Source organism: Podarcis cretensis (assembly GCF_951804945.1).
Source record: "Podarcis cretensis genome assembly, chromosome: 1".
Taxonomy (NCBI): Eukaryota; Metazoa; Chordata; class Lepidosauria; order Squamata; family Lacertidae; genus Podarcis; species Podarcis cretensis.
The window spans coordinates 137,099,448-137,127,358 of NC_137170.1; the positions used below are offsets into that span (position 1 = coordinate 137,099,448).

The 27,911-nt window shown below is 42.0% G+C and overlaps 1 protein-coding gene across 2 annotated transcripts; it reads left to right on the forward strand.

Annotated features, from left to right (window-relative positions):
* Nucleotides 1–1,958: 1,958 nt before the first annotated feature.
* On the forward strand, nucleotides 1,959–27,623 carry TWIST2 (twist family bHLH transcription factor 2). Of its 2 annotated transcripts, XR_013840656.1 has the most exons (3): nucleotides 1,959–2,698; nucleotides 25,592–27,033; nucleotides 27,076–27,623. XR_013840656.1 is itself a non-coding variant. In XM_079983537.1 (2 exons), exon 1 carries the CDS (start codon nucleotides 2,178–2,180, stop codon nucleotides 2,658–2,660), a length of 483 nt encoding a protein of 160 aa, XP_079839663.1. In that variant the 5' UTR covers nucleotides 1,959–2,177; the 3' UTR covers nucleotides 2,661–2,698; nucleotides 25,592–27,623. The 2 variants fall into 2 exon arrangements, 1 of the variants encoding a protein (XP_079839663.1); XM_079983537.1 differs by having other exon boundaries at nucleotides 25,592–27,623.
* The last annotated feature ends 288 nt before the right edge of the window (nucleotides 27,624–27,911 follow it).

Below are 27,911 nucleotides of genomic sequence, written 5' to 3' on the forward strand. Positions count from 1 at the left end.
TGGCAAAATGCCATAAATATCATCCCATTTAATTGATAACAAATTCTCTCTCTCTCTCTTTCTCTGGGTAAGGAAGGAAAATAATTAACTACAATGGAAAAAGAAGGAATCAAACCACAATAGCCAGACAGGCTGCAGAGGAAGATATAGAAATTTCAATCAATAGGAAACCTTTGATGTTGAGCTGAGTGACATACTTATGCTTAATGCTTCACACACTCACTAATGACATGTTTCTGCCACACTTAGCACAATTTCAACATTCCTTTATAGCCTTTCTCTAACTTGGGTTCCCAGATGTTCTTGAACTATAACTCCCACCATCCTTGACCACTGGCTATGCTGGCTAGGCATGATGGGAGTTGTAGTCCAGCAACATCTAAGAATCAGATGTTGGGGAAGGCTGCTCTGTAGGGACATCATGGCCAGTGCGTCCCATGATGTGTTAAGCGGTCAACTTGCTTCTGAGCCAATATTTTGGTCTCATCATATAACCTTCAAAACAGTGAAGTCAGAAATACATTTTGTTGCTTAACTACTTGAGATGCCACTGCGCCTGCTATTGCACATGCATCCTGCTTTTGGTTCAGATTGCTTAAGGACAACTCCTTTAGAGCTACCTTTTGTAGGACAACAAATGACCAGTTTAAGTAAATTTATGGACGTGGCTGTTGAATTAGGCGCGCAGCCTTTTTGCATGCTCCTTGCACAGGCCACCACAACACAATGAAGCAGATCCATGGGTCTCAAAACCAGGTTTAAATCTGGCAAATCTTTGATGCTTTTTAACTTTTGTGCTGACTGCTGAGCCTGAAAACATTTCCTTCTGAAAGTGATGCTTTCTCTTGAATAATAGCCAGCTGGTTGCAGCAGGGAATTCCAGCTCTCCGATCAATCTAGCAGACAACAGATTGTGGTTGCTTCTAGCTATGTTGTGGGTGATAATTCTCCATTGGAAAATGCCAGTTTTAGAGGCTGTAGTTAAGAGTTTCCTCCTTTCTCTTCTTTTATTTCAAAAAGTTGGCTTATTTGCTCCTGCTCTTAAGTCCTGATCAAAACATTAGTAATTTGCCATTCATTAACTGTGCTCACCTGTAATGTGTTGTATCAAATAAAGATTGGGGGTTCATTGTTGAAGAGCTCTGAGTATGAATTGCATTAAAAAGAAAACATGAATAGTCGGCATTCCTTCTATGTATTAGGAATAAAATAGCTGGCGAGAGGGCTGTGAAAGAGGAATGTGTAAAATAGTAATGAGGAAATCTGATGGTTGTCAATAACCTTCAAAATAATTGGGGTGTTGTTTTTTCCATGTCCCAATAAGCTAGGGCCTGTCTACACTTCCTATTGTCCTGTGCCTAGAAAGCAGGTCTCCCGGACGTTTTCCACTTGCCCTGTGCTTTTGAGACCCAGGTCCGGGTGGTTTTTTATTTGTCCCACTGCTTTACCTGGGGAAACCCACTGCTTACCGCTGAATCAAAACAGACATCAATCCTCAGAAAAGCCGAATTACGTTTGTTCTGATTCAGTGGTAAATTGTGGGTTTTCCAGAGGGAAAACGGTGTGACAAGCGGAAGTGTGGATGAGCGGTAAACCTTCAACTTCTATTTCACAGTTTGGAGCTTCAGCTGACATTCTTCGTTAAAGGCTTGCAGACACATGTTAGCAAATAAACAAACAGTTCCTTTCTGATTAGCTTAATTTGGAGGGTTTGACATAGCCACAGATATATACATACAAAATTTGGGATGTGGGGAGAAGGTTGTAGTTGTATCTTACTGGAGGTGCATGTCCAGGATTTTGCTAAGTGTAACACAAAACTGTAAAAGTTTAGCTGAGGGAAATGCCTTCCTCCCACTGGCTTGCTTGTCCAATCAGAAACCAGCCCTGCATCTCCCTCATTTCTGACAACTATTTAGCAACTGAGCTCAGCTAAAGTTTCCAAAAAAGTTAGAATAACTTCCTCTCTCCAAGACCTCAATTTTTGCACAGCCTGGTCCTTGAAATTAGATCCCTTCTGGAGACCTGGAAAACGTTTGCTCAGCAAAACCCTCCTGTTTTTCCAAAGGCTCTGTCTCAGGAATTTAAAGCACACTTTAAAAAAACACAGAGACACCCACCACTTGAGGAGGGGGGAGAATTCCTTTCCCTCTCTCCCTCCCCTCCTTACAGAAAGAATGGAAGAAAGTTCTAGCCCTCCTGCTTCTCCTGTGGACAGCCTGGGGACCAGTGAAGAGGAGCTGGAGAGGCAGCCAAAGAGGCTGGGAAGGAAGAGGAGATACAGCAAGAAATCCAGCGAAGATGGAAGCCCAAACCCAGGCAAGCGGGGGAAGAAGTCCAGCCCCAGCGCACAGTCCTACGAGGAGCTCCAAAGCCAGCGGATCCTTGCCAATGTCCGAGAGAGGCAGAGGACTCAGTCCCTCAATGAAGCTTTTGCAGCCTTGAGGAAAATCATTCCCACCTTGCCTTCTGACAAACTCAGTAAAATCCAGACTCTCAAGCTTGCTGCCAGGTACATAGACTTCCTCTACCAGGTCCTGCAGAGTGATGAGATGGACAATAAGATGACCAGCTGCAGCTATGTGGCTCACGAGCGGCTCAGCTACGCCTTTTCGGTGTGGAGGATGGAAGGAGCCTGGTCAATGTCTGCCTCACACTAGCCAACATCAGGGTAAAACCAAGGATGACTGCCAAAGTGGTATGTGGCTCATTCTTTTCACTCTGGGCAAAGCTTGTAGGCTTGGGTGGCATGCCGTACCTTGGAAATATTTGGGGAGGTGGGGATGGCAAATGAGTAATGCAGCAAATGTGTTGGATGGAGATGTGGAGTCATAATCCCAGCTGGAATGATTTGATAGCCTTTAGGCATGTTGCTATTTGCCTAGCCTAGATTTATTGTCTGTAACTCTGTAAGCTGGGAATGACAGGACTTTCACATGGCAAAATCCATAAAGAACTCTCCTTGTCTGATACTATCCTGCAGGCTGGGAAGGCTACTTATTTTTGTGTGTGGTTAAAGCTTAGTTCCAAGATAGGCTCAACATTTCAAAAACCAATTACTACATGGGAATGATTTGCTTCTGATCCTAATAGGATCTTAAAACAAAGTAAAAGAAAATTCATTTTCAATCATAACATCCCTCGGATGGCCCTCCAGAGTCATGTCCAAGTCGCTTTTCATTTGTTTTGCATCTTATATGAAAGAACTGTGATATTCACCATACCAGATAAAAACGTCCGTGCACAGCGCGATAGAATGCAGCTGTTTGGTTCCAGAAGGAGTGGCAAAACTGTGTGGTCCTCATTCCGAACTTTGCAGGTCTGCATTTGTTACAAAGGATTTTAAAAGTGGGGGGAGAGATTGTACTGACACTCAGCTAGTGTGAGGAGCTGGTGCTTCTTTAAACAACCAACTCCATTCTGGTCGTAGCACAATTTTGTAGGTTAAACAGATGTTCAGTATTTGTTTTGCTGGGCTGTGACCCCCTCCCGCACTGCATATTCACAGTAAACACAGAACCAGCCTTTTTTGCCAGTTTGCTTCTCTTGACCACAACTTAATGTCACTTACTTGAAGATCTGGGTCCTATTCCAGCCAGCTGCCTTAAATGAAGCCCCCAAGGCTCATTCCATTCCCCCCCCCCTTATCTATTACAAGACAAAATAATCCTTTCTTATTTCATTTCTTTTCAGGGGTGGAATATTTTAGGCATTTTGAGAGAGAGAGAGAGAGAGATGAACATTATCTGAGCACTTCATAACTTTACATTGTTTCAGAACAATGTGAACACTTTTCCCCAGCTATGTAAATCACAACATTATTTTATATGTCCTAATGCACACATGAAATATGTAAAATGCTTCGTACATTGTGGGCACCCAATGAAACACCAATGGACAACAATAGCAAAGCTATTTTGCAGAAAATACTATAAAGATATAAATGCAGACTGTAAACCTATAATGACACGTATAATTTGTAGAGTGCAGAAAATGTGGGGAAAGATACATTCATTATTTGAAGACAACAATATTTTTAGGCTTCCTGCTTATAATATTTACAAGTAAAGACCAGAATGCAACTGGCAGCCTACGATCTCACCTAAGGCCATGTTATACAGATGCACAGGCATCAGTCATTACAGAGAAAATCTAATGTAAACCTTTTTGGAAATGAATGCTCATGCTTTATTTGTATTTAGAAGAAAAAATGAATACGTTTCTTTAAACCGACTTGTTCATTAAATATACAAGTGGATGCATAAGTAATAATTAAGTGAAACTATGTCTCCACCTTGCTGCCCTGGGTACTTTATATCATAAAAAGTATACATTAATTAGGACTAGTTTTGTGTGGCTTTGCTTTAGTATCAGCTGCAAAGATACATGTAAAAAATGGAACAAAATCCATTGGCTTCCCATTTATAAATATGAATTGTAAAGCCTAAGTAAGGAGGGCCGGGGTGGGGTGGGGGTGTCTTCCCGCTTTGTGGGAATATTCTGCTGCTTTTGCCCAAAGCAGATGTAAAATGTCTCAGACACATAGTTTGCTGGAGTTTAGATTGTGCTTTAATTATTCAGTCATAGGAACAATAAATTCACTATGTCTGCAATTACTTAGCAGTTCTTTGGCTACAATCCACAGCTTTTTACTCTGAAGAAGTCCTATTAAATCTAACTGTACTAGTCCAGAGGAAGTAAATTATAGAAGCCTTCATTTGTTAATCTCCTCTATGCCATTCTTTAGACATGTACATTTGAAAACATGTTAAGAGACAGAATGTGTATTTCATCTTCACATTTTAAAAACTGTTTCTAGTTTATAAAATTAACATGTTTTCCTGAGTATAAAAATACCAAAAGTGAAGTAACAGTATGGGACTTCTGTAAGTAACGCATCATGCCTCAGATAAAAATTATTCTTTTCCAAACATTCTTTTCAGAAGCATTTTTACATATACTCACTTCTAGCCTGTGGCATTTGTAGAGAAATTTAAATTTTGAGTATTATTCAAACCTAATTTATGGTCTGAACAAATAAAATGAGAACAATTTATCAGGACAGAAAGTGAGAAGCTAGAATTCCACCTCACAATACTATCTGGGACTTGGCACACACAGAGAGGGATTCTTAGCCATTGTAGCTTTTACATTAATACAAATTACCTTCTAGAGGACCTGCCATGTTTCAGAAGCAACGTAAGAGCTTTTTGGTGGAACAAGAATGTGCAGGTCAATGCTGAGGAAGTAAGGGGATGCAGTGCTTATAACAGTTTCTAGATATTATGTAGCAACACAATAACTGTTATTTTAGCTTATTATTCTTAAATATTACTTTTAATAATATGATGTTCTTTGCTCCAGACCCAGATTATGACAAAACAGGACACTTGTATAAAAAAGAAATAAAGCAAATGAGAATGGAAGCCCCACACATTTGTAGAAATCAAACATGGAAAGGCCAAACTAGAATTCTTCTGTAGGAATATATGCTCCAATTATACTATGTAATTACCCTATCTATTTTCATGTTATCAACACAAAAGGTACTTCTAGAAGGGGGCCTAATTTGCAAATGGGTCATTAAGATATTGCAAACTGGTCACTTACGATAGTTGTGGTGGTGATGTTCTACTCTGGGTTTCCCCCAGAAGGGATGAATCCAGATTAAATTGCAGGGACAGAGCAGGGACAGGTTGGCATCATCATGTGAATGCTGCCCCCCCCCAAAAAACCCCACCTGCATATATGAGAAGTATCCATCCCACAAGAAGCACCCATTTGGAAGCTCCCAAATGTTGGTGTCTAATGAATTTCTGTTATAATTGATATACATTCTTACTGTATTTCTTTCAGATGGCACATTAATGTCTGCTATGTGCAGATTGGCTCACTGTACACCTGAAGTTAATTGATACCACCGGACTTGTTCCTTTAGTTTGCACATTCTCATACTGTGAATCTTCTCTTCACTTAATGTAGAACAGGTTTAACAGTTCAGTGTGCATCTTACTCCTTGTCCTGTAAAATGTGAGTGAAAATTGACATGACGGAAGATGGGCGAATGCACCATTTGAAGCATGGGGAGTTATGTGGTTTACAGTGTGAGAACAATAACTGGGCATTGTTAAAAGCTCTCCTTGTGGGTACTCTGAAGTTGTGCATTTTGCTGCACTAATTCTTAAGAAGAAGTCTCTTGGATCAGGCCAGGGGCCCATCCTGTTCTCACAGTGCCCAACCAGATTTCCATGGGGAAAGCCTGCAAGCAACAGCCCTCTCCTCAGCTGGGATTCCCAGCAACTGGGATTCAGAGGCACACTGCTTCACACCGTGGAGGCAAATAGATACCTAATAGTTGCCCATCCAAGTTAAAAGCTGAGATGAAAGGAGACAGTCCCAAAATAAAATATGCAATTTGGAAACTAGTACAAAGCAGAATCTTGGTAAGATCCAATATAGGTTAGCTGATGCTGATGGGTCCCATTCACACCCCACCCCACCATGATTCAAAATAGTAAACAGAGTTATTTGTCCCAACAATCAGTCTCTTGAGAAAAATACACCAAAGTAAATCTGAGGATTGATCCAGCCGGGGTTTCTCTGTCTCATAGATGAATGGAGACTTGCTTCTGTCAACACAAAACCCAGAGAAGTCTTTAAAAAACCAAACTGTGATAAGTGGATTGGGGTGTCACTTAGCTTCAAAACTGCCAACTGCTGAGTACTGCAAAAGTATTCCATTATCACACATTTCCCCACATTGCCATGCTATTGAAGGAAGCTTTTAGGATAACATAACCAAGTCTGTACTTGAGTAGTTGAACTGCATTTTTGCAAATCTGAATTTTGCAAATCACCAGTCCATCACCCCAAACCCATCACCCAGTTTTCCCTTCTGTTTCCTAGTCTTTACTGTAAGAGAATCAATAACACTTCACAATTTTAAGAGGATTTATGTATATTGCACAGATACATTTAATTCCTGAGGATTTAAATAGAAGAGTTCCGCACTCATTTAAAATCAGTGACACATAACCCAGTACATAGTTACTTGCAAGTAAGTTACACTGAACTCTATAAAACTTACTTTTAACCAAAAATGTATAGGGCCGTGTTTAACATCAACACAATCTTGTTGTTTTCCTAAGTGTTGATGCTGTTAAAATGAGTACATGTTGAAGAATAAAGGGAGCAAGCGTAAAACAGTACTGTTATTTACATGCTAGGTTAACTACACAGCACTATGTGGATTTTGACTATCCTTCAGCGCAGGCATGCCCATCTGAAATCTCAGCTAATAATTGTGGAGGAGTCAACTAGTTTCTTCATGGGTTATATTGGTGCTGAGCAAAAGGTAATCTCCATGTTTGTTCAATATACTAATATTTTAAGTTTATAAATAATTTTAATATACAATTAACAAAATATTTTTGATCTATAGTCTTCATGTCTTGTATGCGGAGGGGGGTTTGGGGAAATGCAGGAAAGAGTCTATAACCGATATCTAAAAATATATTCTGTTCCTCCCCACCCCGCTTATCTTTAAGAAAATCTTTCATAAATCCATTAATGTAGTTCATGCAGTTATATTTTAAAAATATTCAGGGACTGATTAGTTCATATAATTATATATTTATAAACTTCTAAAATGAATTTTTCTGAATAGGTATTAACAAACATTAGTATGCATTACATCATTACCTACTTCAATATCTATTTAAGTTTCTAAACAATTTATAAACTAAGTTAGATATTCTTGGCTTGAAATAGTGTACGTGAAGTTCTATTTCTTCAGATATGAACAGACTTTTGCTTTAATTACTCAGGGCATCATATCCACAAAGTTAAGTATGTTCAACTTATTGAAACTGAAATCAATAAGTATTATTGATTTCCAGTCTGGGTTGCACCTAGGCATTTTTGAATTGGGGTGCAAAGAAAAGGGGTGCCTAGAAATCTCTTGAGCAAGAAATGTTAGGCTCACTTACTTTTCTCAGTCACGTCTTAAAGTAAAACACTAAATGGAACCATTTCCTTCCCTGTTGAAAGGGAAGAGCTACGCATGTTCACTTCTCAGAACGTTATAAAAGAAGAAGATGCTTCATGATTTTCTACCAGTACAAACAAGTATTTTCTGATTAGATGGGAAAAAAATTACACAACAATAAATGGTCTTTTGGATTTGTTTAGAATTCTATTTTTAGTCATTTGTTCATGAGATTTACACACACACACACACACACACACTTTATTATTATTATTTCAAACATTTTCACAATAACTTTTTAATCAGATAATTACATTGTTTCATAAGTTGACTTCCCACCCTCGCCTCCTCGGTGTTTTTATTCCAACCTTTTCTGACGCATTATACATTTATCTATTACAAAAAGTTTCTCTATTATAGTTATTTTGTCATTTTTCTTCCGTCGCTTTTTTCTCAAATCCTGCCTGCAATTTCATTTGACTGTAATATTTTCTAAAATAGTCTGCAAATGGCCTCCATTCTTCTATAAATTTTGCATTTCTGCATAGCCCATTACTTCCAGAAGCCCCTCCTCCTCCATTGGAACCGTCTCTCCTTTCCATTTCTGTGCATAATATTCTAGCTGTTCTTGTCACATACACGCATAATTTAGTTATCTTCTATAGAACCTCCATCCCTATTATACCTATAAGGAAAGCTTCTAGTTTTTTGGGAACAGCCCATATAAAGATGTTCTTCATTTCATCATATATCATTTCCCAAAAGCCTTTTGCTTTTTCACATGTCCACCACATATGGAGGAATGACTCATCTGTCTGCTCATATTTCCAACATTTACTTGACACACTTTTGTACATCTTAGCCAGGTTATTTGACATTAAATACTACCTGTACATCATTTTAAGATGGTTTTCTTTAAGTGTATAACAAGCAGTAAATTTTATATCATTTCCCCATAACTTCTCCCAAGAAGCCATATCAATAAGTCTTTAGCCCATTATATCATTGTTGACTTAAAGATTTCATCTTTATTCTAGTGATTTTATAAATTTTAGAAATCAGTTTTTCATTACTCTCAAGCAGCCCCATTTTTAAGTCAGATCTTTTTTCCATAAAACCATTTAACACATCCTTCTTAAATAGCTCATTTACTTGATGATACTGAAACCAACTTGATACCAGGTCTTGAATTTCTTCTAATTTTTAAAAAGTTTTTATCCATGTTCTGTGTAACTTAATATATCTCTATACGGCCCTCAAGAATTGAAAATAATTTATTCCAAATGATTTAATTTGGGGGCATATCCACACTGAAAGAAAAAAAGTTTGTGTGTTGGGTTTTACTCTGGAAACTCATACAATAACTTCAATGGATATGAAAGTCTTAATATTTGAAAATCTGAACTTGAAGGCACAACATTACCAAATAGGCAGAAGTGGGTACTGGCCTATGGGCCCCACACCTTTTAGGGACCCCATGACAAAGTAATATTGATTTGATCTTGAAAGAATATTACAATCAAGCTTACTTCGTTCAATGTTATCCCACATGTTTTTTAAAACAAAAACAAATATCCTTGTAAAAGCACTAGTCCAGATTCATAGCCATGGGTATCAACATCTGTGATTTCCACTAGTTCTCAACTAGCAGTTCCTTATATCCTAAAATGTTATGGGATTATGATGTCTTCTTTATGCAGGAATATTTTACCAGCCATTGAATTATTTCCCCAAGTATCTTCAATTCCCACTGCACTAAAGCCATGCCAGCAAATCTGAACAGATAAATCTCAGTATTTTGTAGAAGGCATTCCCTCAAGTCAATAATAGTAGGTCGGGATTTGATCCTCCTCCAGCTGGCATGAGTAGGAGTTTTGTCATTTGCAAACGACTTTCGCTTGCTCCGCCTTAACCCAGCGAGAGGGGAAGGAGTCCCGGGGAACCCAAAGGGAAGCTTGACAGGCACTTAGGACTGTGGTGCAAGGAGTTTGTGCAGCAAACCATGTTGAGCTGTCAGCTAATCGCTCCAAACAATTGCTTTTAAAACTGTCTCTAGCTGTTTGTAGCATATGCTTGTAATTCACTTCGAGAAAGGCAATGCAACAACAACAACAGGTGATCGTATTTGGCATAGGTTGACCAGGAGCTCTGCTTCTGAGGGTCTTGCAACAGAACCTGATTGTATTTTACACAAATAGAATCTGGAATAACTTTTGGAAAATAAAATGATTTTCACCATCTTCCAAGAGCCTATTATATTACTCTAGGCAATTGATTTGCACGGGGATATATTCCCCACCTCCTTTCTCTTCACTTGCCCAGGCTCTTTTAGCACAGAAAATGGAATGGGAAATGTTAATTTAATGGTGAGATGAGCAGTAATTTGCAGATAATACAGTACACGCCGTTTGACTGGATTTTGAGTCAAAGAAGTTGCAAAAGACTGAAACTTAGACAGTTGTAAAAATGATGGAACAGGGCAGAGAAATCATACTTTTGAAATGTATAAATTACTTGCAAATAATATATGAATTACTTGAGGGGGGAATTCTCATTTTAAGATTTGTATTAGGTACAATACATCAACAGAAACACAGCTATCTTTGAAATCCACACATCTTCAAATTTTGCAATGCAGTTCTGCAACCAAATATGTGAATAAAAATGTGTATATTACAGGAAATTATGCACAAAATGTGAAAATAGCTTTCAAAATGTGTTATGCTAGAGAAAATTGCATAAAAAATGTGTGTATTGTGAGAAATGCACACTAAAATGCTAAATAATTTTCATTGCTTAAAAAAGTTAGCAAACTGATGCAGAAATGTGACACCATGCACAGCAAAATCAGAGTGCCATTCTGTAACAAGTCACAATATACCTAGAAACAAGTTTAACAAAATCCAGCAATCCCTTTTGCTTATAACATTACAAGATAATAACATTTCAGCAAACAATAAAACAAAATCACACTCCTCAGTTGCAACAAATGAATAATTCTGAACAACCAAATCACATGCAAAAATACAATTCATAAAATGCCAGATACACACACCAAGAACGATAAAAACTTAGCAGCTAAGACTTCATCTTTCCTTCCTTGTCCCGAGGGACCTGTCCACGCACAGGAAACAAGGAAAGCTCTTAATAGAAAGGGGGGAAGAAACAATTAGCATAGTCTGATTTATCATCTATGATGTCCATAACTTTGGCTGGATTTTTAGTTCATTTTGAATAATTTAACTGTTCCTTCTACTCACGCAATCCAACTCTCCCTGTTTGCCAGGGATACACCCCATTTCCTGGAATCTGTCCCAGCAGTAAATAATTGTCCATATTTTATCACTATTGTTGCTTTTGGGGATTGCCTTGTTTATTAAAGTTATAAAAGCTCAACTTCTTCCTTGGGGTCTCTAGAAAATGTTGGAGTGAGGGAGATGCATTTTGCCTCTGACATGCAGGTAAACAGGTAAACAACCCCCCCCCCCAAAAAAAAAGTTTAGGTAGCATAGCATGCACGCTCTCATTTCACAAGCTGCTAAAGCTCCATTTGACAACAGACAACTATGGTATGATACTCTAGTGTCACTTTTAGCAAAACCTTCTTGTCTTTCAAGCCAGTGTTGGATAAGTCATTACTAAGCATACAGAATACAGAACAGAGCCTTCTGAAATCGGTAGCAAAGAAAGCAGGGAGGTCTCAGGTACTAATATTGGTATTATGATAGGTATGTTCAGTGCTTTTTTCTAAAAAAAAAATGTTTAGGGGTACTCTCATTTTGACTCCAGAAAATCACTATTTTATAGTTCAAATCAGGAAAAATAAATACAGTAAATGGACAGAAGTACAAAGATTCACAAAATGTTTAGGGGTATGCGTACCCCTGCATAGCAACCAGAAAAAAAGCACTGGGTATGTTAGAGGGGTCTCCCTAATTCTGTTTGTGAAATCTTAGGGGCTACGTGCAACTACTACTGTTAATATAATTGCCTGTGATTCCCAACAGAAATTAACTATATTGTACTCAGAAGAGCTGCTGAGTTAGAGAAGAGATCACTGCCTTCATTTCAAGCTGAAGGGCCACCACTATTTCTGGTCAACATGTTCATTTCATATACAGAAAGTAAATATTGTCTCCTTCCCACCACCCTGAAATAGTACCCTTTGCCTCAAAACCAGAGATAGGGAACCGGTGGCCTTTCAGATGTTGCTAGACTCCAACTCCCATCATCCCCAACAGCCTAACCCATGGGAGTTGTAGTCCAGCAACTTCTAGAGGGCCCCAGGTTCCCCACCACAACTCTAAATGATTCTGTATATCTTTAACACTTTGAATTATATTCCTGAGACTGAGAAAAAGTACATTTTACTCTTCCAGTATTTTATCTGTCATGCCATTGGGGACATGTTGGCACCTACTGAAGACCCTCCTCTTTCAACAAAACTTTTAATTCTTGAAAAGCTTTTCTGGAGAGTAAAGGACCTTTCTGAACAATATGAGGGGTGCTGCTGATGGAGGAGCAACCTACCCAAAATTGGGCTTGGATCCTAAAATAAGAGAGCTTCAATAAAAATAGCCTTGCCATTTCCCTTCCCTTCCTCCCCCTGCTCAGCATCGCCTATGCCTCTATCCCATATTGTTCAACCGCAGGAAAGGGCTCTCAAGATTTCCTCAGTGGACTATGGGAGGCCTGTAGGCACCTCTGCTCGGGCTTGCTGTACTATTTGCTTGCAGCTCAATCTAACATACCACCATTCCCAGATGCATATTTATTTCAGAATTTAATTATACCAGCTTATTATTTTTACAGTAGTTGCGCTATCTTTTACCCAGGGACGCAGGTGGCGCTGTGGGTTAAAGCCTCAGCGCCTAGGACTTGCCGATCAAAAGGTCAGCGGTTCGAATCCCTGCGGCGGGGTGCACTCCCGCTGCTCGGTCCCAGCGCCTGCCAACCTAGCAGTTCGAAAGCACCTCCGGGTGCAAGTAGATAAATAGGGACCGCTTACCAGCGGGAAGGTAAACGGCGTTTCCGTGTGCGGCTCTGGCTCTGGCCAGAGCAGCGATGTCACGCTGGCCACGTGACCCGGAAGTGTCTCCGGACAGCGCTGGCCCCTGGCCTCTTAAGTGAGATGGGCGCACAACCCCAGAGTCTGTCAAGACTGGCCCGTACGGGCAGGGGTACCTTTACCTTTACCTTTACAAAAGAAAAAAGAGGGACAAAAGAGGGATGCGGGTGGCGCTGTGGGTAAAACCTCAGCGCCTAGGACTTGCCGATCGTATGGTCGGCGGTTCGAGTCCCCGCGGTGGGGTGAGCTCCCGTCGTTCGGTCCCAGCTCCTGCCCACCTAGCAGTTCGAAAGCACCCTTAAGTGCAAGTAGATAAATAGGTACCGCTTTATAGCGGAAAGGTAAATGGCGTTTCCGTGTGCTGCGCTGGTGCTGGCTCGCCAGAGCAGCTTCGTCACGTTGGCCACGTGACCCGGAAGTGTCTCCGGACAGCGCTGGCCCCCGGCCTCTTAAGTGAGATAGGAGCACAACCCTAGAGTCGGACACGACTGGCCCGTACGGGCAGGGGTACCTTTACCTTTTACAAAAGAAAACCTCCCCCACCAACCCAAGAGTTCTCTGCTAGTTTATGATTACACCCCCCACCCCACCCCAGACACACTTTGTGTAAAACAGAAGCATAAATATAGGATGGGGGATCACGACACCTGGCTTCCTAGCAGTACATGTGAAAAGGATCTAGGGCTCCTGGTGGACCACAAGCTTAACATGAGTCAACAGTGTGATGCAGAAGCAAAAAGAGCTAATGCTATTCTAGGCTGCATCAATAGAAGTATAGCGTCCAGATCAAGGGAAGTAATAGTCCCACTCTCCTCTGCCTTGGTCAGACCACATCTGGAATACTGTGTCCAATTCTGGGCACCACAATTGAAGAAGGATGTTGACAAGCTGGAGAGGAGGGCAACCAATATGATCAAGGTCTGGAAACTAAGCCTTATGAAGATCGGTTGAAGGAGCTGGGTATATTTAGCCTGGAAAAGAAGGGCTGTCACATGGAAGGTGGAGCCAGCTTGTTTTCTCCTGCTCTGAATGGTAGGACTCGAACCAATAGCTCCAAGTTACAAGAAAGGAGATTCCGACTAAACATATGGAAACATTTTCTGACAGCAAGAACTGGTTGACAGTGAAACAGTCTCCTTCAGGAAGTTTTGGACTCTCCTTCCTTGGAGGTTTTTAAGCAGAGGTTGGATGCCATCTGCCCTGGATGCCTTAGCTGAGATTCCTGCCTTGCAGGGGCTTGGACTAGATGACCCCTGGGATTCCTTCCGGCTCTAAGATTCCATGATCATCCCATGAGTTATATGGTAAATCACAGAATTTTCAAATTATTATTTCTTAATTTTGTATACCACCCTTCATCCAGTTCACAGCATACAAATATAAAATAAAAACACTAAATACCTAATAAGAACAAAAACAAAACAAACCCATGCCTCCCTCCTCCCCCATTGCTAGGATTTTAAAGACTTAAAAATTATATAGTCCAGCTCCATCTGAAGAGGAAGGATACTTTATTCTAACATTCACTAACACCCCTTCTCACAAGAAATGTTTTTTGTTTTGTTTCCCTGGTGGGTGTCGGCTGAAGAATGTAATAATGGGTCAGATGAAGGGCCCATTTATTCTGGCATCCTGCTTTTCACAGAAGCCTCTGTGAGCCCCAAAAGCCTCTCCTCCCAAGAGGCTTCCTCCTCTGAACATGCAGGTTCCATGTGCCATCAAGCCAGTAGCCAGTGGCAGATTCAGCCTCCGTTCATTTGTCATTTGTAAGCCAGTGGCTGCCCATTATATCCTGTAGCAGTGAGTTCCGTAGTTCTTAATTCTCCCTCAGCTTTGGTTGCCAGACCTGGAGATTCAAGTAATGACAAGTGTAGCACAAAGAGATAAAAGAGAGTCCCGTGGACTGCAAGAAGATCAAATTTATTCATTCTTAAGGAAATCAACCTTGAGTGCTCACTGGAAGGACAGATCGTGAAGCTGAGGCTCCAATACTTTGGCCACCTGATGAGAAGAGAAGACTCCCTGGAAAAGACCCTGATGTTGGGAAAGATGGAGGGCACAAAGAGAAGGGGACGACAGAAGACGAGATGGTTGGACAGTGTTCTTGAAGCTACCAGCATGAGTTTGACCAAACTGCGGGAGGCAGTGGAAGACAGGAGGGCCTGGCGTGCTCTGGTCCAGGGGGTCACAAAGATGCGGACACCACTAAACGACTAAACAACCACAACCACAACAATAATATCGATGTTTTTGGATGATGCCACAGCCTTTGGTTAGTGCAATAAGGTTTATGATAATGATGAATAACACAGAAGTCTCACTCCCTATTGATCCTGTCAGGACTCTCATTCCCAATCTCAGCTGCTCCAAAACACACATTCACAGGGTTTCAAAGGATGCTAGCTACTTCAATGGGTTGCAGATAAAAGCTTTCTTATAGGCAAGGATGTTCTAGTGGGATAATTCATTAAGCAGAGCATTTCTTTCACTGGGATTCTCATAATCAATGAACATACAAAATGCCATCACTATTCATATTTTATTTTCACAGTGTTTCAGAAATGCTGTGGCTGGACTCACAATCCAAAAGGCCTTGCCATTTTACCTTTGCTCACACCTAGTGGCTCTTTCCTGGCACTGCTCAGCCACTGTAGGGCCCTGGTCCTGCTTAGCTGAAGGCAGCAAAGCTAGTCCCACCTTGGAAGGAGCTGGAGGGCGGCGGCAGCTGAGCCCACCCACCAAGGGGATCAGGTCTCACATGGCTTTCCTGACCCACTGTTTTGAGAAAGGTATCAAAAGATACTGGTTAGAACAGAAGAATGTGCTTTCTCCTTTCATTCGAGTCTGGCAGGGGTCCTGAGCAGCACAATGTCAGTGCCCCATCACTTCCTTTCACCAAATAAAATATTCCAGCAAACATTTAAAATTCACATCCCAAAGAATATTCTAATTCATTTGCTATTTTGTCAGCTGCGTGACCCTGGGGCAGGAGTTTCTAAAGACCTGCGTGTGCTGTTAGCTGAAATTTCACTGTACTTGGAAAGACTGCAGTCATCTTTGATCTGCTGGTGTGTGTAGGACGTCAGGCTATGCACTTTCTGAGTGTGTGCAAAAGCAACAAATTAGCTGATAGAAAATGGAATCTGAAAAGTGGAAATTGGAACAGAGCATGTAAGGTTTTCATTATACAATTCTATTTGAATTTTTGCTCATTGCTATTCAGGGAAGGGTCACACACTATATGATTGGTAATAATAGGGTTTTATCTAATGAGGCTTTCTGACTTTGGAAGAAATGCTTTGAACAATTCACTCTGCTAATATAGCATACAGTATATGTGCAATCTCCAGTTTGGCCCTTAAAAGTGTTTCATAGTGGAAGAGAAGAAGGAACATGGGAGGATATGGGAGGAGCCTAATTGCCCAATATTGTGCAAGGGCTTCAGAAGAAAATAAAACAACACTTTGAACGAGAGCTTTAAATGTCAGAGTAAACCTACACTGGCTCAAAGGGTCAATTGATTTTCTTCTTCTGAAGCCCTTCTCTCTCATTAGTGGTGTTCATACGTGACATAAAAAAACATGCAAGAGCAACCCTTTAAGCATCATGTGCTGCCTTTCATCTGTTTTCACAGTTGGCACAGTCTGGGCCATTCTAAAATCAAAACACTTTCAGCAGCATTTCAAGACGCCCATTTGGATGAAGAGGAGTTCCATAATCTAAGATATGAAGAGCTTGCATACTTGTTGTAATCCATCAAGTCTTAAAATCAGTTTGTGATCTTCTAGAACAAAATACGTCAGACACAAGACAATCATCTCATAGGATTTTAAAGTGAAAATGGTTTCAGGCAGATGCAAACCTTAATGTAAGTTTCTTCAGACATCAATTTTGCAAGAAAGGAATTTCAAACTTCCTTGTCTCTTGAGAGTCTAAAGCCTCATTCCTCACAACCTGATTATGGATGGCAGGATGGTCAGTGCTTCTGCCTCTGATATAAGGTTTAAGGTTTTCTGGTATCACATTAAAAATTGGTCCTCAAGCTACTTGGTGCTGCTCATTTCTTGTTGTTTTTAATTGTCTCTTTGTGGGAATGTTAAGGATAGTAGGAAAGGATATATTGAAAAAGTATTATCCTTCCTTCACTCGTGCTAGTAAGTGACGTAGCAGAGCAGATTGCCCTCAATACAGGTGGAAGCTAGTTGGCAGATTCATTTGAATCTCTTAGTTAAGATTATTCCTGGTGTCCCCTTTCTTTATTCTCTTAAAAGAATAAAGATACAAGAGTCTTTCTGAGTAAAGTAACAAAATGTTTAGTCCCATTTCAGTTCACAATTTGATCCCTGAAAGGCAGACTTGACTTGATAGCTACACAAAGTAACAGTGAGTTCATCTCATATGGAGATTGAGCTCATGTGCTGCTGGCTGAGAGCCAGCAGACAGCAAAATTACATTTAGATAACAAAATGGCTGCAGGAGAGCAGCATGGCAGCAAAAGAACAGTAACAAGACAATAGAAAGACAAAAGTAAACTGGACAAGAGACTGAGAAAATGGCTGCATGACTTGGCTCTTTTCTGGAGTCAGCCAGAGCCATGCCCATCTCCCAGGTCACATGCAGGGGGAGGATGCTCCAGACCAGTGGAAGAGGACGTTACACTGACTGGATGTCCCCCTGCCTGTGCCCACTCTAGGGAAATAAGGAATGCACCAATGGATTACATCTCACACTCTTTAAGTTATACTCTTGTTTTAATATCAATTAGTTTTACATTCTATACTTTCTCATATTTTGCATGCAGGCTCTACAATTCTATGATACTAAGTTGCTAAGTGGTCCAGAAGGAAAGGCCACTGAGAGGTCCAGCAGAACCAACAGGAACAAGCTCTTTGTTACCTCAGCTCCGCCATGTGGTTGGAGTCTGACAGGGACTGGCAGGGCTCTGATGTGTGGGTGGCAGAGGCAAGGGCACCAGCAATTTATGGGGTTTGGTGCCAGGGCAAGGGGGAGAGGAAGGGTCTGAGCAGTCAGAGGCAGAAGAGGGGGCACAGGATGGGTCAGAAGCAGAGAACGAGGTTGTTCAGGTGAGGAGCGGCCTGCCCAAATCCCCTTCTGTCTCCTAGAACCAGGAGGGGCTTGAAGAGGGAAGAGTAGTGATGACTTCCAGGCAGAAGTATCGGGTTGGGTGCATGCACTCTGTCAGACGAGGGTACATAAGCCGGGGAGAATTGTGTGGTCCCACGGTTGCTTCAGTTTCTCCACAGGGACAAACCTGGAAAAGGGAAGGCCGGCTCAGTGGGCACTAGAAGCATTTGTGTGTGTGTATCCAGGACACCTTGGGACGCAGGTGGCGCTGTGGGTTAAAGCCTCAGCGTCTAGGACTTACCGATCGAAAGGTCGGCGGTTCGAATCCCTGCAGTGGGGTGCGCTCCCGCTGCTCGGTCCCAGCGCCTGCCAACCTAGCAGTTCGAAAGCACCTCCGGGTGCAAGTAGATAAATAGGGACCGCTTACCAGTGGGAAGGGTTAAAGCCTCAGCGCCTAGGGCTTGCCGATCGAAAGGTCGGCAGTTCGAATCCCTGCGGCGGGGTGCGCTCCCGCTGCTCGGTCCCAGCGCCTGCCAACCTAGCAGTTCGAAAGCACCTCCGGGTGCAAGTAGATAAATAGGGACCGCTTACCAGTGGGAAGGTAAACGGCGTTTCCGTGTGCGGCTCTGGCTCGCCAGAGCAGCGATGTCACGCTGGCCACGTGACCCGGAAGTGTCTCCGGACAGCGCTGGCCCCTGGCCTCTTAAGTGAGATGGGCGCACAACCCCAGAGTCTGTCAAGACTGGCCCGTACGGGCAGGGGGTACCTATCCAGGACACCTTAGGAGCTGTTGTGTTTGTCAGTAAAGAATTAACTATTGGCTATTTGCCTTCATTGGCTGGGTGGGCGCAGGACAGAGTCAGAAAGAGCATCTCCTCCAAGTGTCCCTGTTTTCCAGGGACAGTTCTATGAAAGCCATCCTGGCTTCCGACTGGATTCCAGAAGGTCCCTATTTCCCCCCCCCAGCACTGCCACCACCACCAAGCTCTGCAGGGAGGATGAGCCAGTGCTTGTCCTGAGCGGCGGCAGCAGTGGCAGTGATGGCTGTGAAGGACCCCATGGCCTCCCCATGGCTGCCGCTGGAGAGCAGAGGAGGAGGAAACCCAGCCCCATGTGGGGCAGGAAGAAAGAGGGCAAGGAGTCCTGGTTTTAAAAAATAATGGCTTGTGTTTCCACGTCTAATCTTGCCTCTTTCTAAAATTAATTTATTGGTGTGTGTGTGTTTTGATAAATATACCAAAGAATAAATAACATTTAATCACCCGTAAGTATGGATCGAATTGCAGCCTTAGCTACTTCACAAGATTAGCACTATTTCATTTCTTTGCCAATATATAAATAGATTTGAAAGCATTCATAGAAGGACCGTGGATTAAAAGTGAATGACATTCCAAAGTTGGAGCAGCAGTGACTTACCCTCTTACAGCAGCTGTTTCTGATGAAAAATCTGTTGAGTTAGTTCTGTATTGCTGTTTTGCTGTATGGCAGCCGTGTGCCCGTTCTCAAGAAAGCATGTCTTTATTTTGGAGTTATCTACATTCAAATTGCACTATATTGTTGGTGGGAAAATATCAAATGTATGGAAAATCTGAAGAGAGATTTTGCTTAATCAAGCTTCAGTTCAGCAGTTAAAAAACAAATATGTTAGGGCACTAACAAACTGCCTGGTCTTGTACCTTTTGTAAAATATTTCATGGAGCTGTAACAGAGAGAGGAAACAGAAGGGAGCCATGATATTTCACTTGGTCTCAGGCTGCATCTTCACTCTGCAGGCCTTACGAAAGGCGTGGACTTCCTTTCCACAAGCACATATGCCCAAAGCCTCAGTATCTTCTACATTTTCAGGCGGATTTTATTTAACAAAACTTATACACTGCTACTAGGAGATCTCTATGTGGTTTGAAATAAAGTCTTAAAACCTGATTTAAAATACTAATAAAAGCCAACATTAAAATTAATGTACACAATACATTAAAAAATCATCAAAAAGGTAAAATAAAATCAGTAATTTTAAGCCTTAAACTTACTAAATCTGCTTATCAATATTACATGTTAACATTAAATGCCTGGATATGCTTGTCAAACAAAAAGAAAAAGTTCCGGGGAACAAGTTACGGTGGTGGTGTGGGTGGGTGTGTTTAATCATTTTTATTTCATTTTAACTACCTGCAGGCCTATGGCCAGGTGAACTTTAGAACAGACCCTCCCAGATTACAGGATTACCCAGTGTCCTATTTTCCAGGGACAGTCCAGATTTACAGAAGCCATCCTGGTTTCTGATCTGATCCCAGAATGTCCCACTTTTTCTTAGGAAGTCCCTGTTTTCATTGGAACAATATCCGAAGATATGGTATAGGGCTGCCATATGTCCGGATTTTCCTGGACATTACTGAGATTTCAAAGGCGGAATTGACACCCGGGAGGAATTTCCGAAAGGCACTACTTTGTTCTGGATCTCAGGCAAGTTAATCAGAAAAAATATAGCTCAGCAACTTTTGGGGTGACCTGGTTTTTTCTTTTTGAAATCTTTTTCTTCTTCTTCTTTGGCGATCACTCGTAGCCAAGTAAGATTGTCTTCCATAAACACGGTTTTAACAGTGAGTTTGTAAGTGACTGTGGAGGCCAATTCTGGATCCACATGTCCTTCCACAGTGGGGACATTAATTTCCGGGCGGGAGTTGATCACGGTGTGGATTTGCCAGGCGTGCCTTCCTCTTAGCACGTTTCTCCCTTGCGTCCTGAGTTTGAGTGTCTTCAAAGCCCATGACACCTTTGGTAAAGACTGTTCTCCAATTGGAGCGCTCACAGACCAGTGTTTCCCAGTTGTCAGTGTTTATACTACATTTTTAAAAGTTTGCCTTGAGACAGTCTTTAAACCTCTTTTGTTGACTATCAGCATTACGCTTTCCATTTTTAAGTTCGGAATAGAGTAGCTGCTTTCGAAAATGATCATCAGGCATCTGCACAACATGACCAGTCCAACAAAGTTGATGTTGAAGAATCATTGCTTCAGCACTGGTGATCTTTGCTTCTTCCAGTATACTGATATTAGTTCACCTGTCTTCCCAAGTGATGTGTAAAATTTTTCAGAGACACTGTTGATGGAATCTTTCGAGGAGTTGGAGATGGCGTTTATAAGTGGTCCATGTTTCACAAGCATATAGTAAGGTTGGTAGTACAACAGATTTGTAAACAAGCATTTTGGTTTCCCTGAAAATGTCCCGGTCCTCAAACACTCTGCACTTCAATTGGGAGAAAGCCGCACTCACAGAGCTCAGGCAGTGCTGGATTTTGGCATCAGTGTTGTCCCTTGTGGAAAGATAACTGCCTAGGTAGGAGAAGTGATCAGCATTTTCAAATGTTACACCACTGAGTTGGATTTGTGGCGCTGCAGAGGGGTCATTTTGTACTTGCTGGTGCAGCACTTTGGTTTTTTGTATGTTGAGTGATAGGCCAAGCTTTTTGTAAGTATTCAAAGATAATATGCAAAGACAGTGGTACCTTGGGTTAAGAACTTAATTTGTTCCAGAGGTCCGTTCTTAACCTGAAACTGTAGCACCATTTTAGCTAATGGGGCCTCCTGCTGCTGCTGCACTGCCTGAGCACGATTTCTGTTCTCACCCTGAAGCAAAGTTCTTAACCTGAAGCACTATTTCTGGGTTAGCGATGTAACCTGAAGCGTATGTAACCCGAGGTAACACTGTGTGGTAGGAGAAGTGTCCATTGGTCCATCTAGCTCGCAATTGTTTAGACTGCCTGGCAGCAGCTCTGCAAGGTTTCAGACATGAGTGTCTCTTGGCTTTAGCCAGAGGTGCTGAGGGCTGAGCCTGGGGGTTTTCTGGGACCCACCCTGCAAGTCCTGGAGTGTGGCCAACAAGGCCTGCTTGTTGCTGGTGGGAAGCAGGAACAAGAGAAACAGTGTGATGAATTTTACATTTTGCTTTAAAATACCCAGCCGAGTCTTTACACAAAAAATGTATATTTTACATCACTTTTTATAATTTCTTAAATCTTCTTTAAAGCAGCCAGCCCAAGCATCAGACATCAACACTGATCCATTTAATCTTAGAATAAAAGGAGAGCATTTCTGAGCACATGTGATACAGATTGCAGAACTGATTACGGTTTGGGATGTGTGTGAGCGTGTTTTCTTTCTGCTGATGCCTTTTGCAATACTTGCATCTGTATTTGAGCTCACTGCTCTGCATAGGCACTGCCAAGCTTTGAAGATCTTCAAAGTACTCCAGGGCTGAATGCCAAGCCCTGGCTTTTCTGCAGAATGTCACTGTAATTAGATAAATAATATCTGAGATGCGGGGGTGGGGGGGATCTGAGTGGGGAGCAGTGGGGAAGGAGCCGAAATGGAAGCTTTCCTTTGTGGGAGGAAGTGATTGTACATATTTACCATTGAGCTGAGTCAGTCTTGCCCTGCCCTTAAAAGGAGGTCTCATGTCATGTCTGAAAGGCTGATGCACTAATAAATTATCCTCCCAGGAAGGGCAGAGCTGTGTGTGCATTCCAGGATTCCATGCAACTAGGGACAGGGAGAACTAGGAGTGCAGAATGTGGACCATGCACCCAATCCAGCATCTTCAGAATCTCAGACGGCTTGGGCAGCAATGCCAGGAGAAAAATCAGAAGTCTGTGGGTGGGCAACCAGAATTTCCAGTATGTGAGGATAGGCAGGAATTCAGGGTCCTTTGGTGGCAGCGGCTCCTCCTCCTTGACTTGTCATGTGAACAGCAGAGACAAGGGCTGCCTCTATGAATGAAGTACATGCACACACTAGGCTTACCTGACTCCCCTTCCCACCTGTGACACTTGCAAGTCTTTTCCTTGGGAAAAGTGCCCCTCCCACTTGAAAGAGGAGAAATTTAGGATGGAAACCCACGTAAATTATGCCATTCAAGAATATGATAGTTGCCGTGATTTGATTTTAAGGAAATTTGCCAAAATCTACACTTCCAAAATGGCCTGCCATATGTTTGGAATTTCCCAGATGTGAAAGCGATTTCTGCCCAGAAATAGCAACTCTATCACAAGGAGCAGAATTCTGCTTCTCTGGTCAAATAATAATAATTTACATCTCCTTGGGATAGAGAGCCAGCATGGTGTAGTGGTTAGAGTGTCAGACTAGGAGCGGGGAGACCAAGGTTCGAATCTCTGCTTAGCTGCGAAGCTCACTGGGTGACCTTGGACTAGTCACTTCCTCTCAGCTTACCCTACCTCACAGGGTTATTGTGAGGATTAAATGAGGAAGGGAAGAACCATGCACACCACCTTGAGCTGGTGGGATATACACGCAAGAAGCAACACAGGCTGTAGAGCAGGGGGGGGGGCAGCCTGGTGGCCTCTAGAAGCTGCTCAACTGCACCTCCCATCCTCGCTGGCCACCGGCCATGCTGGCTGGGACTGCTGGGATTTGGAGTCCAACAGCAAGCACAGGTTCCGTAGCCCGGCTTCAGGATTTGCCTGATGAGGAACTCCATAGCCTGGCTCAGATTAATGAACTCCCCCAAATATAAGATCCGTGCACTGAGATGCTTCCTGTTGATGAGGACACAAATCTGGTTTGCGTTCTGAATTTGCAAGCTGCCAGCAGACAGCAGAAAACAGAAATCCTGTTAAGCATTATGCAAGTGATTACAGGATTACCCAGTACCAAGTTGTGCAGAACTTGTGCAATCTCACGGAATCCCTGCAAACTCAAATGCCTACGTGGATTATTTATTTTATTTAGAAGCATTTAGAACCTGCTCTTGGGTGGAAAAGGCTCCAAGAGCAGCTTATATACAGTCAATTGAAACAAGGCAGTCCCTGGCTGCACATTTGCAATCTTTAAAAAAAGGGCAGAAAAGGAAATAGGGATTGAGAGGGAGTAAGAAAAAAGCAAACAGAAAAAGTATTAAAGAAGATGATGATCTTCATCATCATTATCATTATTATATATTTTATATTATTATATCAATCAAAATAACTTTATTGTACTAGCCAATTACCATGACAAATCTGAATCAAAACAAATAGAAGCAAAAGGGGTACCCTGTTATATCATCTGTATAGGACGGAGGAGGGAATAGCTTGAAAACGCAGCTCAGTAAAAGCAAATCTTAGTCTGGCTGTAAGGGACGCAGGTGGCGCTGTGGGTTAAAGCCTCAGCGCCTAGGACTTGCCGATCGAAAGGTCGGCGGTTCGAATTCCTGCGGCGGGGTGCGCTCCCGCTGCTCGGTCCCAGCGCCTGCCAACCTAGCAGTTCGAAAGCACCTCCAGGTGCAAGTAGATAAATAGGGACCGCTTACCAGCGGGAAGGTAAACGGCGTTTCCGTGTGCGGCTCTGGCTCGCCAGAGCAGCGATGTCACGCTGGCCACGTGACCCGGAAGTGTCTCCGGACAGCGCTGGCCCCTGGCCTCTTAAGTGAGATGGGCGCACAACCCCAGAGTCTGTCAAGACTGGCCCGTACGGGCAGGGGTACCTTTACCTTTACCTTTAGTTTATGGAAAGAATAAGAGTTCAAATAACATTGGTTATTTAATGATAAATTAAGGTAAGATGGGGAATTTGGAGAGGAGGAATGATTTTGAGGAAATGTGGAAGATATTTGTAGAATTTGTACTGTTAAAACAGAGAAGGGTTAAACCATCGCAAGAGGTGTTGAAATTTTGAGAGATTGGATAGTTACGATGGATAGTGGTCTCAGGGCGGGGTGCACATTTTTATTTTTATTTCTACCTGTGTTATTATTACTTTGTTTAAAATAATAATAATAAAAACACATAGAATAAAAAGAGTCAAGTCCAGTACAGACTCCAGGTGGGGGGAGAGGGTTAAGCAGGTAATTTGCTCAGCCTCCCAGAGTTCCTTAACTTTGATTTAGAAAAAAAGGAAAAAAAAAAGATCAGTAGGTGTAGATACAGTGGTACCTCGGGTTAGGAACTTAATTCGTTCCAGAGGTCTGTTCTTAACCTGAAACGGTTCTTAACCTGAGGTGTGCCTTCGCTAATGGGGCTTCTGCCGCCGCTGCTGCGCGATTTCCGTTCTTATCCTAGGGCAAAGTTCTTAACCTGGAGCAACCACTTCCTGGTTAGCGGAGTCCGTAACCCGAAGTGTCTGTAATCCGAGGTACCACTGTACTTTCTTATACTTCCTAATTTTCAGAAGTGAACATTTCATTGAAATACTCTGCTCCCCTTAAATGGTGTCCCTTTCTGGCTCGTCTCCATATTTCTTTTTTGTGTGACTGATGCAGTTGGGAGGGAAGCGTTGCTGCTAGTCGCATGTCTTCTCTGTGACACGTGTGTTAATACAACTCTAACAGCATTTCCCTTCTCCCTTTTCTAGGCACAAACGTGTCCTAGTGTTGAATTGTGACCTTAGGAAAGAAACGAGGAACCAGAGAACACAACACCGGGATGCATCCAACAGTAATATATTTTTCTTTCTTTTTCCCTAGACTGTCCACTTCTGGAGACTGGAGTGGAGCTGAAATGCATCCATGTTTGTAGCTTGTGAAACCTTAACAACCTCAAGAGAACTGGTCTAAAGGAACCACTTGATTTCGCCTCCCCTTGAGCTCCTGCAGAGCATTTAGAGAGACCAGAAACGCAGCACCAAAGCTAATGGGTTTGAAATGTTGCTACATCTCTCCCCGAGACAAAACTAAAACACAAAGAGGCTATTCAACTTTGTGTTTACTTGCTGGAGCTTGTGTGTGTGTGTGTGTGTGTGTGTGAGAGAGAGAGAGAGAGAGAGAGAGCATGTGTGTTTTACATTTTTTTAAAAAAAAATCAGGAACACATTAATGAGGAATCCATTGATTTGGATTTCAAATTATCTCTGTATTTTTGTGTGAATAGTTTAATTAAAATCATGTTGTATAAAGTAATGTCAAAAACTGGACCAAGGCTCTTTAGAAAAGCAAACTTTCTAAATTCTGCACATTTCTTTTTCATCAAGGAAGCCTGGAATACACCTTTTTTCTCTTTTTGCATCCAGCACCACCTCCCTTATTGTTTTGCTTTAACCGGCCTCTTCCTTATTGTTTATTGTTTGTTTTATTTATTGAGAAATCTTTAAACAAAAGACTGCAAAGGACCTGGTTTGTGTATAATGCTTCTCCAGCTCAAAAAATTAAAAGAAAGTGATGCAGTTAATAGCAAGACATTTGATTTATTTGTGAGTTTCACAATCATAACAAAAAGATAGACAGAAAACATACCCAGTTTTAAAAGGAATCAGTATGCTTTACCAAATTATGTGTACTCTTTATTTATTTGGGACTTTTTGTATAACACTTTTAACAGGTATACTAAGAGCACAAAACAGACAAAACTAAGCAATTCCAGGTTAGGTTAGCCACTTGAAAGTAGTTTGTTTCCTTAAACCTACCTTTTCCAGTGTTGCTCATTACTGTTTGCAGCCACTGCCAGCCCCTCCTGCAGCTTCAGTGGCCATTTTGTCTGTGTTTTAATCCTCAGCAAGTGATGCCAGTCAGTTGGGAATCTTGGATGTAATGACATCAACTGTGTTATGTAGCCATCCAGAACTGGCTGCTTATGGATGCTGATAAGGACAGGTAAAGACCATTTAGCCTCAAGCTGTGCTTCCTGTCCAGGTCATTTGTGCCATCCCAGCCAATCAGAAGTAACAAAACAAGCACTTTTGTGATGCTCCATGAAAAAATAGTTTTGGAGACAGGTTGGGAATGCAATATTTTAACAACATGCAACCCCCCTTGTGGCTTATTCCTTGTTAAATATGGCCTCAACTTTACTTAAATGAGTAGGTTTTCAGAAATTGGGAGTTATATCCAGTGCAGCTCACCTTGCAGTGCAACAGACTTCTATTTGCATAGCAGAGATTCCCTGACCTCTCCTCATAGTCACCTCAAAATCTGTTTCAAAGGGATGGAGCAGATTTTGACTGTGGGGAGAGGAGAGGGAGAGGAAGTCCCATTGTATGAGAGGACTCCTTTGTGTGTAGCATTTGATACAAGCAAAGGAATGTTGTTGTGCTATTTTAATTAATGGCACAATAATGTCAACTCAAAAGTAAGTCCCATTTAGTTCAATGTGGCCTCCTCTCAGGTAATAGGATTGCATCTTATATTCTGGCACACTGTACAGAGAGAAAGAGGAAGAGCTCAAATACAGTTTAAATTCTAAACGTTAAAAGAAAGCTAAAAGTTTAATGTTGTCTTACTGAGGTTGAAGCAACAGGCCTGCCAATCTCTGACATGTGGAGCTGGGTTTGTGGTACTGCGTTACTTATTACATGGAGTGCTTCAGAAAATGGGCTAATACTGTTCTGATCTCAGGCTTCTATGCCCCCCAACATTTCTTCAGTGAAAATAGGGACATCCTATTGGAAGAAGAAGATGACGACGAAGACTCCGCCCATCTCACTGTGTTGCCCCGGCCACTCTGGGTGGCTTCCAACATGTATAAAAACATAATAAAACATTAAACATTAAAAAAAACCTTCCCTATTCACGGCTGCCTTCAGATGTGTTCTTAAAGTTGTATAGTTACTTACCTCCTTGGCTCGGGGGTTGCATAACTCCATACCCTCCAACGTTTCTCCAACGAAATTGTTCATTCCTTAGGGACGTCCTAAGGAAAACTGAGACATTCCAGGATGAAATCAGACACTGGGGCAGCTTCTGTAAATCTGCGACTTTCCCTGGAGAAGAGGGACACTTGGAGGGTCTGGCATTGTGAAACTAGATGCCTCCAAAGGAAAGAAGTCTTCGGCCGTGTCTCATCCTATGTCTT